Consider the following 12,180-nt stretch of genomic DNA (forward strand, 5'->3'; position numbering starts at 1 on the left):
TCCTTTAGAAATGAAGCAAATCAACACAAATGTGTGCAAGTAGGGACCATGAGATGGAAACATTATATTAAGGGATTTGGATTTTCTTATCACTTACAGGAATTTCAAGAGAGGAGGAAGGTACCAAAAATGTTCCAAAACTCCACCCACATTGAGATTATGTCAAGGATTCACTGTTGGATATAACGATATTTGAAAATTCTAATTTAGAAATTCTGCCATGGTTTTATTCTCTGTAAACTGTTCTGGAAACTGGCCTTCACTCTCCCTGTTCTTACTCTGGGACGTCTTACATTGTCAGTTCCTCAGAAAAGGTGCTGGCTATTATAATTTGCTTTGGAAAGTCTCTCTGTCAGCTGCTACCATTGTCAGGGTCCACATTCTATCCCCTACCTGCTGCCCGACTACCACCCAATCTCTTGAGGCCTCACTGACAGGGCTGTGTCTATACCTCAGACTCTTCTGTCTTCTTCTGGCAGTCAAGAAAGTTCCTTTCTATGTCAAATTTTCTACAGTTCCATCAGGGACCAGTTCTAATTTGATAAAAATAATTCATGGTAAGATAATAATGAGGGAGAGTAAGGATTATTTTGTTACCTCTCTGAAAGAAATTGAATTTTAAAAGAGGTCTTGGTACTGAGTTAGAAGGTACTACCATTTTCCAGGGGCCTTTTTCCTGTGCGGGTGTTTTTGGTTATCCCAATTACTGAGGAATATCACGTAAGGGAATAATGGGGGAGACTCTGCACCTCACAATAGGCCAGCGAAGTGAAATTTTGAATGTGGTGGCATTAATCTTATAAAGGTACTTGCTTGATTATTCCATCTATATTTGAATTGGTCCTTCTTAAACCATCTATAGGATTTGGCATGGATCAACATTTTCCTTCATGAAAGGTATCTGGACTATTGATTTACATGAGGTATCTTAAAAGGTATGGAAGGAGGCAGGATTTTACCCCTTTTAGGTATCCCAGCTGAAAAAGAGAGGCAGGATGGAGAGGGATGCCAGATTAGGAAAAAAAAAAAATTACAGGACACTCAGTTAAATTCAATTTCAGATAAACAATGAATAATTTTTTTAGTATGTCTCATGAAATATTTGGGAAATTCTTATACTAAAAATATTCGTTGTTTTTCTGAAACTTGAACTTCACTGGTGTTCTGTATTTTGTCTGGCAAACCTAAATATGGAAAAGAAGTAATTGAAGATGGAGGAAGAGAGGAAATAGGAAGATTGATTAATATTCCATATCCAGATCCAGGCCCAAGGAAGATTACCGAGTTTTGGCTTCAAGCATGACACCCTGTGCAGATCCTCTAATTACTCATGAGTTTCCTATTGCTAGACTACACATAGGCAGATCACAAAAGTGTAAGAGTGTTGCATGCTTGTTTTTTGAGAAGGGAACCATGCTGGAAACCCCTAATGTTGATGGGTCTTTAGCAACTCTCACAGAGCCAAGGCAGTTTGTCTTAGATGAGAAGATCCAATTTTTAAAAAGTAATGGTTTGGAGAAACAGTCTTTCCTGGAAAACTAATCCTTATAAACAAAATGGGATAATGTTTGGAAGAACAGTTTTAAAGGTGAACTGGTTCTGTTGCTGATGGAAACAAATATGAATTTAGTCTCCCTGTTTGATAATGAATTTAACAGATTGACCTTTGGAACTTTGGAGACGCATGGGAAGCTCCACAAGCTGAACTGTTGTTTCTGCTTTGTGGGAACGCAGATAAGTTCTAAAGCACATTCCTCATATGATGTCTTTAAAGATCATTTTTAACAAAGACATAATTTCTCTTTAAATTTTAATCCCAAATTGCAACAGCAAAAAAAAAAGAAAAAAAAAGGCAATGAATTAATGAATTAAGGCTGGTCATAATGTGCCCTTTTTCTTTAGGATAAGTTTGATTTTTTTTTTAATATAAGATACAATATGCTTACACACACATACCATATACAAGTACATACTTTTGAGTCATACAAATACACATTTAGAACTAATACCTATAAAATAGTCTCACAAATGAAATGGAAATTACACAATTTCAACACACTCAATCAACACATTTTACAAATTCTACAGAATATTTTATCATTGCCATTGAGAAAAACAACAATTTAGAGCATTATTTAAAACTGCATGGAACACAGGAGCCACCAATAAGTTATGGCAAAAATAGCATTTACACCATTCATTGTGTCATTGAAATCTAGTTGAAAAGACTGAAGTGCTGTAAAATAAAATACTTGCAAAAACCTTGTTTAGCATATCCTGAGGGACACTGTGCATTATTTTCTATTAGCAGTTCAAAATGTGAGCACTCTACCTATGGAGCTGTCATTTGGACGAGTGACTAAAAGTTAGACAATTGTGTCATTGGATCAGTAAAACTGTAGAACTGAAAAACTCACGAAAACATGCATTTCCTGAGACTTCCAACTTTCCGGCTAGAATCCGAACAGGAGAGAACCTGAACAAGTAACCCTGGCTAAAAGACATCAGAACCTCAAAGAACTTAAAATAACTTTAAGTGAAGATGAGAGGTTGTTTGTTTGTAATTTATATTCAAGGCCATCTTTGATTCTCCAGCATGAAGTGTCATTGACAATGTAGTTAGACTATTACTTCTAGACATTTCTTATTTATTATGGTTTTCATTGATTTTTCTAGTGATTTTTTGCCTCTTAAATGTTTAAATATTTGAATTATGTTTATTCCTACTATTGTGGGAGATATTGATTTTAAAAATTAAAATGACTGTAGAATTAGACTGAGTGATTTAAACTGAGAGTGCAGTTTCAACTTGAATAATGTGTGTGTGGGAGATGTACGTGCTATGTGTGTGTATGTGCGTGTGTGTTTGCATGTTTGTAGACACATAGGTGCATACATGCCAGACACTTTATGCACTAATACATTCACTGTTAGGTGGCACTCCATGAAAAGTGACTTTTCCTAGTATGGCTGAAAGTGAATATTGAGGTCATCATACAGAATATCCTAAGGCTTTTAAAAGATGCCTCCTCATTCTCTGCATTCATATGATTGTGTACTAACAAGGGAGACATACATGATAATGGCAGGAGCATTCCTTTTTGGTCCTTCAAAATTACAGACAGGAAAGCAAACCAAAAAAATAAAACTTTGCATATTTTCCCTCATCCCATCCACTCCTTTGACTTCCTGCTGTAGATTAGGTAAAAGTTGGATTTTGTTTCTGTTTTTTGCCTTGCAGAATTTGTGACATAAAGTCTGAAGAAACGAGCAAAACAGAAAGTGCACCAAGATGTATTACCTACCATCTTGGGGCCTGTTTGTAGCCCTTGTGTTCCTAGCTCTCTGGAAAGACAATGCCCAGCTCTGACAAAGAAGCATCGGCTGAGGCTACTCTCTGACTGCATATCACTAGTCCTCTCCCCCACCTGTTTATTTAAGGCTCACAGCCTGCTCTTTAAGTGCACTCCAGGGCAGGTCCAATGAACAGAAGACAGCCAAAGGAACCTTCTCTCTGCCTTTCAAAGGAATCCCTCCTACTGAACTCTCCAGCTGGAAGACCCACAGTTCACATCTACCTACTCTCTCCTTTAGAAATTAAGGCAAATCCATTTACTCTTAGGGCCCGCTACATAGGTGCTGTATGTCCACCTGAAAACAATAACATTGGCTCAAAAGTACCTGTTGTCAAACAAGGTTTCTGAGTGCATATCATTAATAACAATAGAAAGCTTTCTCCAGTTAAGAAATTGCACAATTTTTCTAATCCTTCAGCCTGTTTGTTTTTCTTCCAGCACCCAATGATAAATACAGCAAAGCTAATTCTAAGCAAACTTTATAAGAAAGCATCTAAGTTCAAGAAAATACAACATAGTTATCTCTATATTAATTTTTCATTAATATGTTGAAAGATCTGTTTTCTATTATATTTATACGTTAAATCTTTGTGTCACTTCAAGTGTGCTTGGCTAAAGATCCTCCTGAGGAATGAATAATGAGTAGTCAGAGAGAAAATCTGCCCAAAAAGCAAATTTACAGGACATAAATTTTAATTATCCATAACCCTTTAAAAAGGATTCATATTCAATTGCACATAAGGAGCCGGTGAAAGAGATAGAAACGACAAAAGCACTGCAAAGCAGAACGAAAACTATACTTGTAAATAATTTAGTCCTAAGCTAGGTGATTTTTACAAAAATAATACGATCAGCTATTCTACTTTCAAATGTCTTATCATTCTTTTTCATACACTGTACAGGGTTTAAGTCTTAAAATTAAATTATTTAATAGTATCAATGTTTTCACTTGAAAAGAAGAATGTGTCTGTCCATGTCTCTGTGTGTTTGTGTGTATTTGTATCTGTCAGCCTGCACAGGAGTGGGTATATATTGGTATTTTGTGTATGGCGAGACATATACACACAATCAGAAGGTGGAAAGTATCTGTCGCATGTATATATGCATACTGCTTGGTTTACCACACATACCTACACACTTTTCATAAACATTCTCTTCAGTATAAACAATTTCTCTTCCCTCCTTGCAGTTGCTACTAAATACTATTTTCTGATAATTAGTATTAATAATCTTATAATTAACTCCTGATTATTTATAATCTTGACTTACATAATCTTGAATAAACTCCCTTACCTAGGTCTAAGAGATTTAACCACATGTCTTACATTTAGATTAACTAAAAGCTGAGGCCATGCTTTTGTTTCCTTATGGTCCCATTTTACTGTTTTCCCAAGAAACTATTGAGGTATGGTTATTTCTAAACATGAAGATAAAATAACTCATAAGAATTTCAGCAAATTTTATAGATTTTTATATATGCCTCACATTATTCCTTGAAGCAAATAAGTAAGGGTTATTGTGCTCTTTAAGATTATTTTTAAATTGTCAGATGTCACCAGACAACAAGGAGGAAGCAAAACTCAAAGTTGCATTATCATTTCTCTTCCCTGTTGACCCGGACTATCAAATGTTGGACCACAGAAACTTTTGCCTCTGCCTCATTCTCGACCCTAGGGTAGGAAGGAACCCAGAAGAATGAGTCAGTGCCCATTTTCAGTAAGTCTAATCAGACTACATGTATTTAAGAATCTTTTAAAGAAGGTTCATGGATCCTTGATATTTCCTGGACGTAGTTTCAAAAACATTGCTCTGACTCCTGCCACCTTTCTTCCTTCTTCAACTTCAAATAAAACACATGAATTAAAACTTCTTGAAAAATGTGTCTGTTCCTCAAAATCTGGGATTTAGAATTACATATTTGGAAATCCTAATTTGAGAGGAAAGCTTGCACAATCTTTCATTCTCTCTTTTCTTCTTTTTGGTTTTTGATCAAGAGAATTGTTAGGAGAGTTTTTGTAAGTGCTCTTTTCAGAGTTCTCTGATTTTAACACACTTACCATTTATAATTTTTTATTTACTGGGCATTTGCAGGGCAATATGATTTAAGAGATTCCTGAATTAAAATAGCAACCATCTCTTCCCCGTCCCCCATTTTTCACTATGGAGTTGGCACTAATAGTTCTTCCAAAGAAGTATTTACTCTATATTTATAGCTGCCTTAAATAGAAATACTGTGAAACACTATTATAACACAAAATCACTGACTATGTCCTCCAATATTACTGATACAGGAAAACTGATTTGATGCATATTTTCTATGACAAAATTTAGCGATGACTGCCCAGTAGCAGATGACTATAGACTATTATACTAAGTCTCACACAACAAATGAATTTCAGTACAACAATGTAATAAACATTCTGTTGGGCATTCAATTGTTTTGAGTCCCATACAGTATCAGATTAAAAAGAGCAAGCAAGAGAGGGAACAGAAAGTTTCAGTTAGAGGATATAGAGAATGTAGGAGCCCTAAGTTGAAATCAGAAACACAATCAAATAAACACTCATGAGTTATACGTTACAAGAACTAATTTTGAAAAACAAAATTCTCTGGTCTTTTTTTAAATGTCTAACACTAGAAGTAGATTTTACTCATCAAAGGGAAATGAAATATTTATACTAATGCCGACTATGATAGTAATCACTCAAGAAATGGATTCCCCCTTTTCCCACCCACTACCAGCCCTAATCCCTGCAGAGACTCAGTGGAATAGGAAAATCAGAATGTTGATAGATAATATGCCTAATACATTGAGTCTTCCCCATCTTACTCATGGATGCTCAACACGGTGCTATCAAGTGTTAGCTTCTCCTTCATCAAAGACATAGTTGAGCTTTATGACAGTGCTGATGAAATCACCAAGTTCTACAAAATCAGCAGTGACAATATTAATGCCACTCTCTCCTGGCTTCTGCGTGCGGACCCACTGCATCATGGCAGGAAGAGCTCTGAGAAAGGAAAGAAAAAGAGAAGTCACAAAGGGCAAGATACGATTTTTCAAGCTCACAATTCCCAGGCTTCCCTTTCGTTTTCTACCTTACTAAAATAAATGCCCCAATTATAGAATGGAGGAATAAGGCCAAATGTACAACGGTAAATTCTCAACCTCTGCAGAGACTCTATAGGAGAAGTATTCACCATATTGGTCTATGCCGGTCTCTGCATCTTTGGAGATCTCAGATGCTGGGAGAGTTTAGAGTGAAGCTTTCCCACAAAGAAAATACCATTCTCACACCTGTATTTGTGTCTGGCATGGTGTGATTGTAAATTCTGCAAAGCTATGGGGTGGTAATACATGCACTTAGCAGACATTTATTTAAAAAACTACTATTTTCAGGAAATGTGCTAAATGTTGTAAATAGACATAGCTTGAAAATAGACAAATCCCTGCATCCAAAGAGTTCACAATTTGGTGGTAGGCAGTTGGAAAAGGAAGAAAATTTTAATATTGTACAACCAGAGCCCATTCCTTTAAACACATTTACAGAACACCTATTATATTCCGCTGAAGGCACTTGGAAAACTTGAGTGAACAAAACAGATAAAAATATTCACCCTTGCGGGGCTGACATTCTAATGAGGAGAGACAGTAATTAAAAATAATCATAAATAAATTATATCACTTTATAGGAGGGAATAAGTGCTATAAAAATGGAGCCGAAAAAGGAGGATAGGAGCGTGCAGATAGAGAGGAATGGGTCAAATTGCAATTTAAAATAGGGTGGTTTAGTAGGTTTCATTGATGAGGGGACATTAGTGCATAGGTTAGAGGGAGACAAGAAAGTTGGTCGTGTGAACTTCTAGGGAAAGCATTTCAGCTACTGCCATGGCCCTAACGTGGTAGCATGCCGAAGCTTGGAGAAAGGGGAGAAGAGTAAGAGATGAAGTGAGAGACATAATGAAGAAAGGGACAGATCTTGCAGGGCCCTGCAGAATATTATACAGGGGTTTTGAGGTTTACTCTGAGTGAAGTGGGGAGCTTTGGAAGACCGTGAGCAGAAGAGTGGAGTGATCTGACTTTCATTATAGAAGATGATTCATTACCATGGCAGCAGAGGACAGTCACCTAGCCTAGCCTGGGAAGTCAGGGAAAACTTTTCAGAAGAATGCTCGCTGCACGTGGAGCAATTAGGAAGATTTGGCTGAGTAAAGGGGAGACTTGGGGATGGAGGATGATGTCATGAATTTTCAGGAAGAGGAAATACCATTTCTTCATTGACAGAAGTATGGTGTGTGCTTAGGAGTAGAGATGCAAACACACAAATACAGGTGATCTTAATAATGACATGGAATGTTCTAAGACAGCACTCTGGGGTGAAATCTGTGACTTGAGGGAGCAGGAAAAGATTCCATGACAAAGGGATAAGCAAACTGGGACCTGAGAGGTGATAGTACAGTAACAAAGAAAGTGGGAGGAAACATATGTGAACATTAAATTCTTGGATGAGATGGAGAGGGAAAAAGCGAGAAGGGGAGAGGGGGAAGAAAGAATGATGTGGTTAGGACTGTCAAAGAAGTTATGTCACAAAATATAAGGAAGTCTTAAAAATGTTGAAGAGATAAGAAAACAAACAGATGATAGAGTGTTGCCACACAGCAGCCTACCCATCTGTCCCCTCGTTCCTGCCCCTAAAGAAAGGAGAGTCTGTGAGACGGTACCTTTCATGGACGTTGCTTCACCTTTGTGCTTACACCTATGTCTCCCTGCTTAGCCCCAAAGGATGGCTGGTTAGTCAATGACGGGTAAGATTCCTCAAAGGAACGAACAACCTAAGCCAAGCACAGTCACATGGGGGCCATCTGGAGAACTCACAGGGTTGATAAAGGTGGGCACCCAGCTAAGGAGAGCTTCTGCCTCTGTGGCTACATTCCTTCCCACATCCTGCTTGGGAACAGATTCAATGATGTGATAACATCAGTTCTCCATCTATTCATATGCATAAAGGTTTTGTCCCTTGGAGGAGGTACATACATCCTGAGCCTTACAGTTCCAGCCGCTTGCAGGCAAGGGTGATTGGTTTGAATCAGTTTCCTAGTATAATGTGTGAGATTCACAGATCTTGAGATTAACAAACTCTATTTCCTCATTTGTTAATCAATAAAAGCTATGCATTGGACAGATTCGGGGCTCAGTCCTCTGAGGCTCGAGTCATTTGGCCCCACTTGCACTCTATTTTTGGCTACTGTATTTCTTAACCCTGTGCCGCTCTCCTCGCTTCCCACAACTTTTGTCGTGCAGGACACAACAATAGAGGGCTTTCAGAAATGTAGAACAACTGAATGCTGTTAACCAGGGAAATAATATGCTATGATTTGTAATTTGTAGAGATTCATTGTCTTCAGTGTGGAAAAATGAATGGGAGAGAGGAAGACTGTGGGCAGGAATGACAATTAGAGAACTGTTGAAGCAATCCAGACTAAAGACACTAGTATCTAAAATTGCAGTGGTAGTGATATATTTGAAAGAAACTGAAGAGATAAAATGACAACATTTGATTGGGGTGGTATTGGATGTAGATGGAAAGAGAGATAGAGGCCATGAATGATGCCTAGATTTCTAGCAGTATTCTGGCAGGTAAACATCATTCATGAAATTCAGTCTGAGACATGTGGATTTTGAGGTGACTTTGGGACACACAAGTTGAGATCTCAGTTGGTGGTTAAGTACACGTTTGATAATCAGGACACAGAGCTGGTCAGGAGACATCCCACAGAGAGAATATTTAGAGCTATGAGCATGGATAAAATTACCGGGGAAGATTTTGAAGAGGGGGAAGAAAAGAGAAGATCAGTACATTTAATGGATGGGTAGAAAAGTTGATTCAATAAAAAAGAGAAGTAGGCATAGAAGTAGGAAGAAAATCAGGAGCATATAGTGTCATGAAAATCAAGGGAAAAAAGGAGTCACGTTCTTCTGTGTTCATAAGGCTAAAACACGGAATGTAATATGTGTGCATATCTCCAGTCTCAGAAAGTATATCTAGTCTAAACAAACTCAACCCATCTAAGGCAAAACTGGGTCAACTGCCTTGGACTACTTCATCCTATGAGTAGAACCTTCAAAATGCTGATCCATGTTTTTCCAGATATACAATTTTCCGTTAGACACAGAGAGAGGAGGATCCAGTCGCTTCTAAAAGGCCAAGGATATGAAGTGCCCGATGCCTTCAGAAAATAGACTGACAGGTGGAGTAATTTGGTCCTCACAGCCACAGTTTCAGAAGAGAATTCTGTCTTAAAATGAAAAATCTGGATCCCTAGAGCACAGACACAAGTCTGTTCAAGTTCATTAGAAAGACAGATGCTGTGGCAATGTGTGTGCAGCCATTCAGGTTTGAATTCCATTACTTTTTCCTCTGGACTGGCTAGAGCAGATGATATAGTCCTGTTGTGAAGGTAGCAAACCCTGGTGTTTTAGAAAAGGCAGACACTCTTTGAAAAGAGTAACGGATAGAATGGTTGTTCAACAGATATATTCGAACTCAGGTGAGAGGTACGAGGTAGAGTAGATAAGAGTAATGCTGAGGCCAGTGTTGATTCTTAACCGAGTAGCTGGTTCACCAGATCCCGAGGTATCAGGGTACTAGGTCATGGAAGATTCCTGAGCAACCAAATCCCCATCTTAGAACTGTGATCATCATAGAAACTGCTCCTCAGATGCCCTCTCCTACTCTAAGATTAGAATTCATGGGCCTGAAGTTAGAACAATTAATTGTTATCCCCATGGAGAGATGTTAGGAGAACACAAGAGTATTCTTCTCTGTTTCTCTATAAAATAAATTGCTTTGAGGATTGATGAAACATCCTTTAGGAACTTGTAGTCCTCACATGAAATATGTTTTATATTTAAAATGTAATTTATTTGAGTAATGGGAACAGTTCTATTTTTCTGTTTAAGATATACTTTCCTAAAGTTAATATGAAACCTAAGACAAAACAAGCAATAATGCCAAATTGAATGTCAAGTACTCAGACAGTCTTAAGTAGAATTATGTTAAACAAATAGAATCAATATACTGGATTAAAACTAGCAAATGCTACTCAAGTTATTATAATTATTTAGAGAGCATTTTTAAAACTTTATTCATGATTGTCCCCCACATTGAGCCTTTTAAAATATTTTTTCCATGCACCCTCATCTTCCATGAAAATTTAATACCACAGATAGACTGTATATCTATTTGTGTATTGTTTGCATATCTTTGCTGTATATAAAAAGGGTAATTATTTTATTTGCCCTCCCCGTTTTTGACCCCATGGGGGCAATATTGACACTGAGAATGCATGATTTATAGCTAATTGACAATTTCCAACCTTACTTTGTGTTGGATAGATACATAATTAAAGTGAACTGAAAAACCTACTCTAGCAGCAATAAAATATTGGCTCAACACAACAATTTTCTTGGTATAAGACAAAGTGGTTAAACTTTAATTCAAAAAAATCATTCATTCATTCATTCAACAAAGATGTATTATTGCACACTCGTGGCAGACAGTGTTTTAGTTATAGCTCCCTGGAGCCATCCTGGAGGTCAGACGCTCTTCATCTCTCTCAGAGAGATGGTGTCACAGCCCTGCCCCACACTCCTTTTTGTGCTTTTCCTACACTACAGTCAGAATGATCTTTCTCTCAGCTGAGTGCATTATTCTGCTACACGAACAACCACAAAGTCTTATCTCACTTACAAGATATACCTAGCTCTTCAGCAGTGCAGATGAGACCCTCCATACGTTCCTCACACCATCTGCCACACACACCCTTCTTCAGCCTCCCTCATTTGTTGCTACTTCCTACGTGCTCATTTGTTCTCTAGTAATACCGAAATTTCCCCTCTGCCCCTCCCCCCAAACACCCTGTGGTTTCATGCCTCAGTACTTTTCCAGGCCTTTCCTCTATATGAAATACTATTCCTTCTTTAGTACTGTTCTTGGTCTGACTAATTTCTGCTTGCGCTTCCCGATTTGGCTCAGGAATTACCTCAATCCCTCCTGTCCAAATCTGGTTGATGAACCCTTTTCTTTATGCGTTATATGTCTTACGCATAGTCCTATGACTGTGTATTCACATAGCATTGAAAGTATCCATTTCCATGCCTATTTCTATCAGTGCCTACAGTTCATATAAAACAAAAATCATATCATAGTCATCAATACATCCTCTGTACCTACCACGATCTCTGGAACCCAAAAGGAAAACAACACATTTGTGGAACTAACAACCTCAATGGATGTGAACCAGTCATGACAATACAATATGGTACAAAGGCCATGGGTACAGGATTCTGTGGGAGCATAGTAGGTGAAATAATGTGTTACACTTAGGAGAAATTAAGGAGGAATTTAAGGGACACATCACGAGACAGGTAAAATATGAGCTTGGTCATGGCTCTTTAGATAAAGAGGAAGGAAGTTATTTCAAGAAAATGAAACAGCATATGCAAAAGCATATGGGCTATATTAGTACAAAAGTGGGTACAAAAGTAATTGCAGTTTTTGCAATCCCCTTCTCATTTCTTCCCCTATTTAGTCTCTGGCAACCACCATTCTATTCTTTGCTTCTATGAATCTACTTTTGATTCCTTATATAAGTGATATCACACAGTATTTGTCTTTCTGTGTCTATATTATTTCACTTAGCATAATGTCCTCCTCACAATACTGTACTGTATACTAAAATTGACTAAGAGGGCAGATCCTATGTTAAGTGTTCTTACCATACACACATAAAAAATAATAAAAATGATAAAAGAGGCAGGAAAAAA

At 37.6% G+C, this 12,180-nt stretch overlaps 1 protein-coding gene across 1 annotated transcript in view; it reads right to left on the minus strand.

Moving 5' to 3' along the window:
* Positions 1 to 5,202: 5,202 nt before the first annotated feature.
* PLCXD3 (phosphatidylinositol specific phospholipase C X domain containing 3) overlaps positions 5,203 to 12,180 on the minus strand; it is a 139,942-nt gene continuing 132,964 nt past the window's right edge. The window contains exon 3 of the mRNA XM_033111138.1: positions 5,203 to 6,364. Within this exon, the coding sequence (XP_032967029.1) occupies positions 6,211 to 6,364 (154 nt within the window). The 3' untranslated portion in view covers positions 5,203 to 6,210. The remainder of the gene's footprint in view (positions 6,365 to 12,180) is intronic.

The sequence above is a fragment of the Rhinolophus ferrumequinum genome, chromosome 7, assembly GCF_004115265.2.
Source record: "Rhinolophus ferrumequinum isolate MPI-CBG mRhiFer1 chromosome 7, mRhiFer1_v1.p, whole genome shotgun sequence".
Lineage (NCBI taxonomy): Eukaryota > Metazoa > Chordata > Mammalia > Chiroptera > Rhinolophidae > Rhinolophus > Rhinolophus ferrumequinum.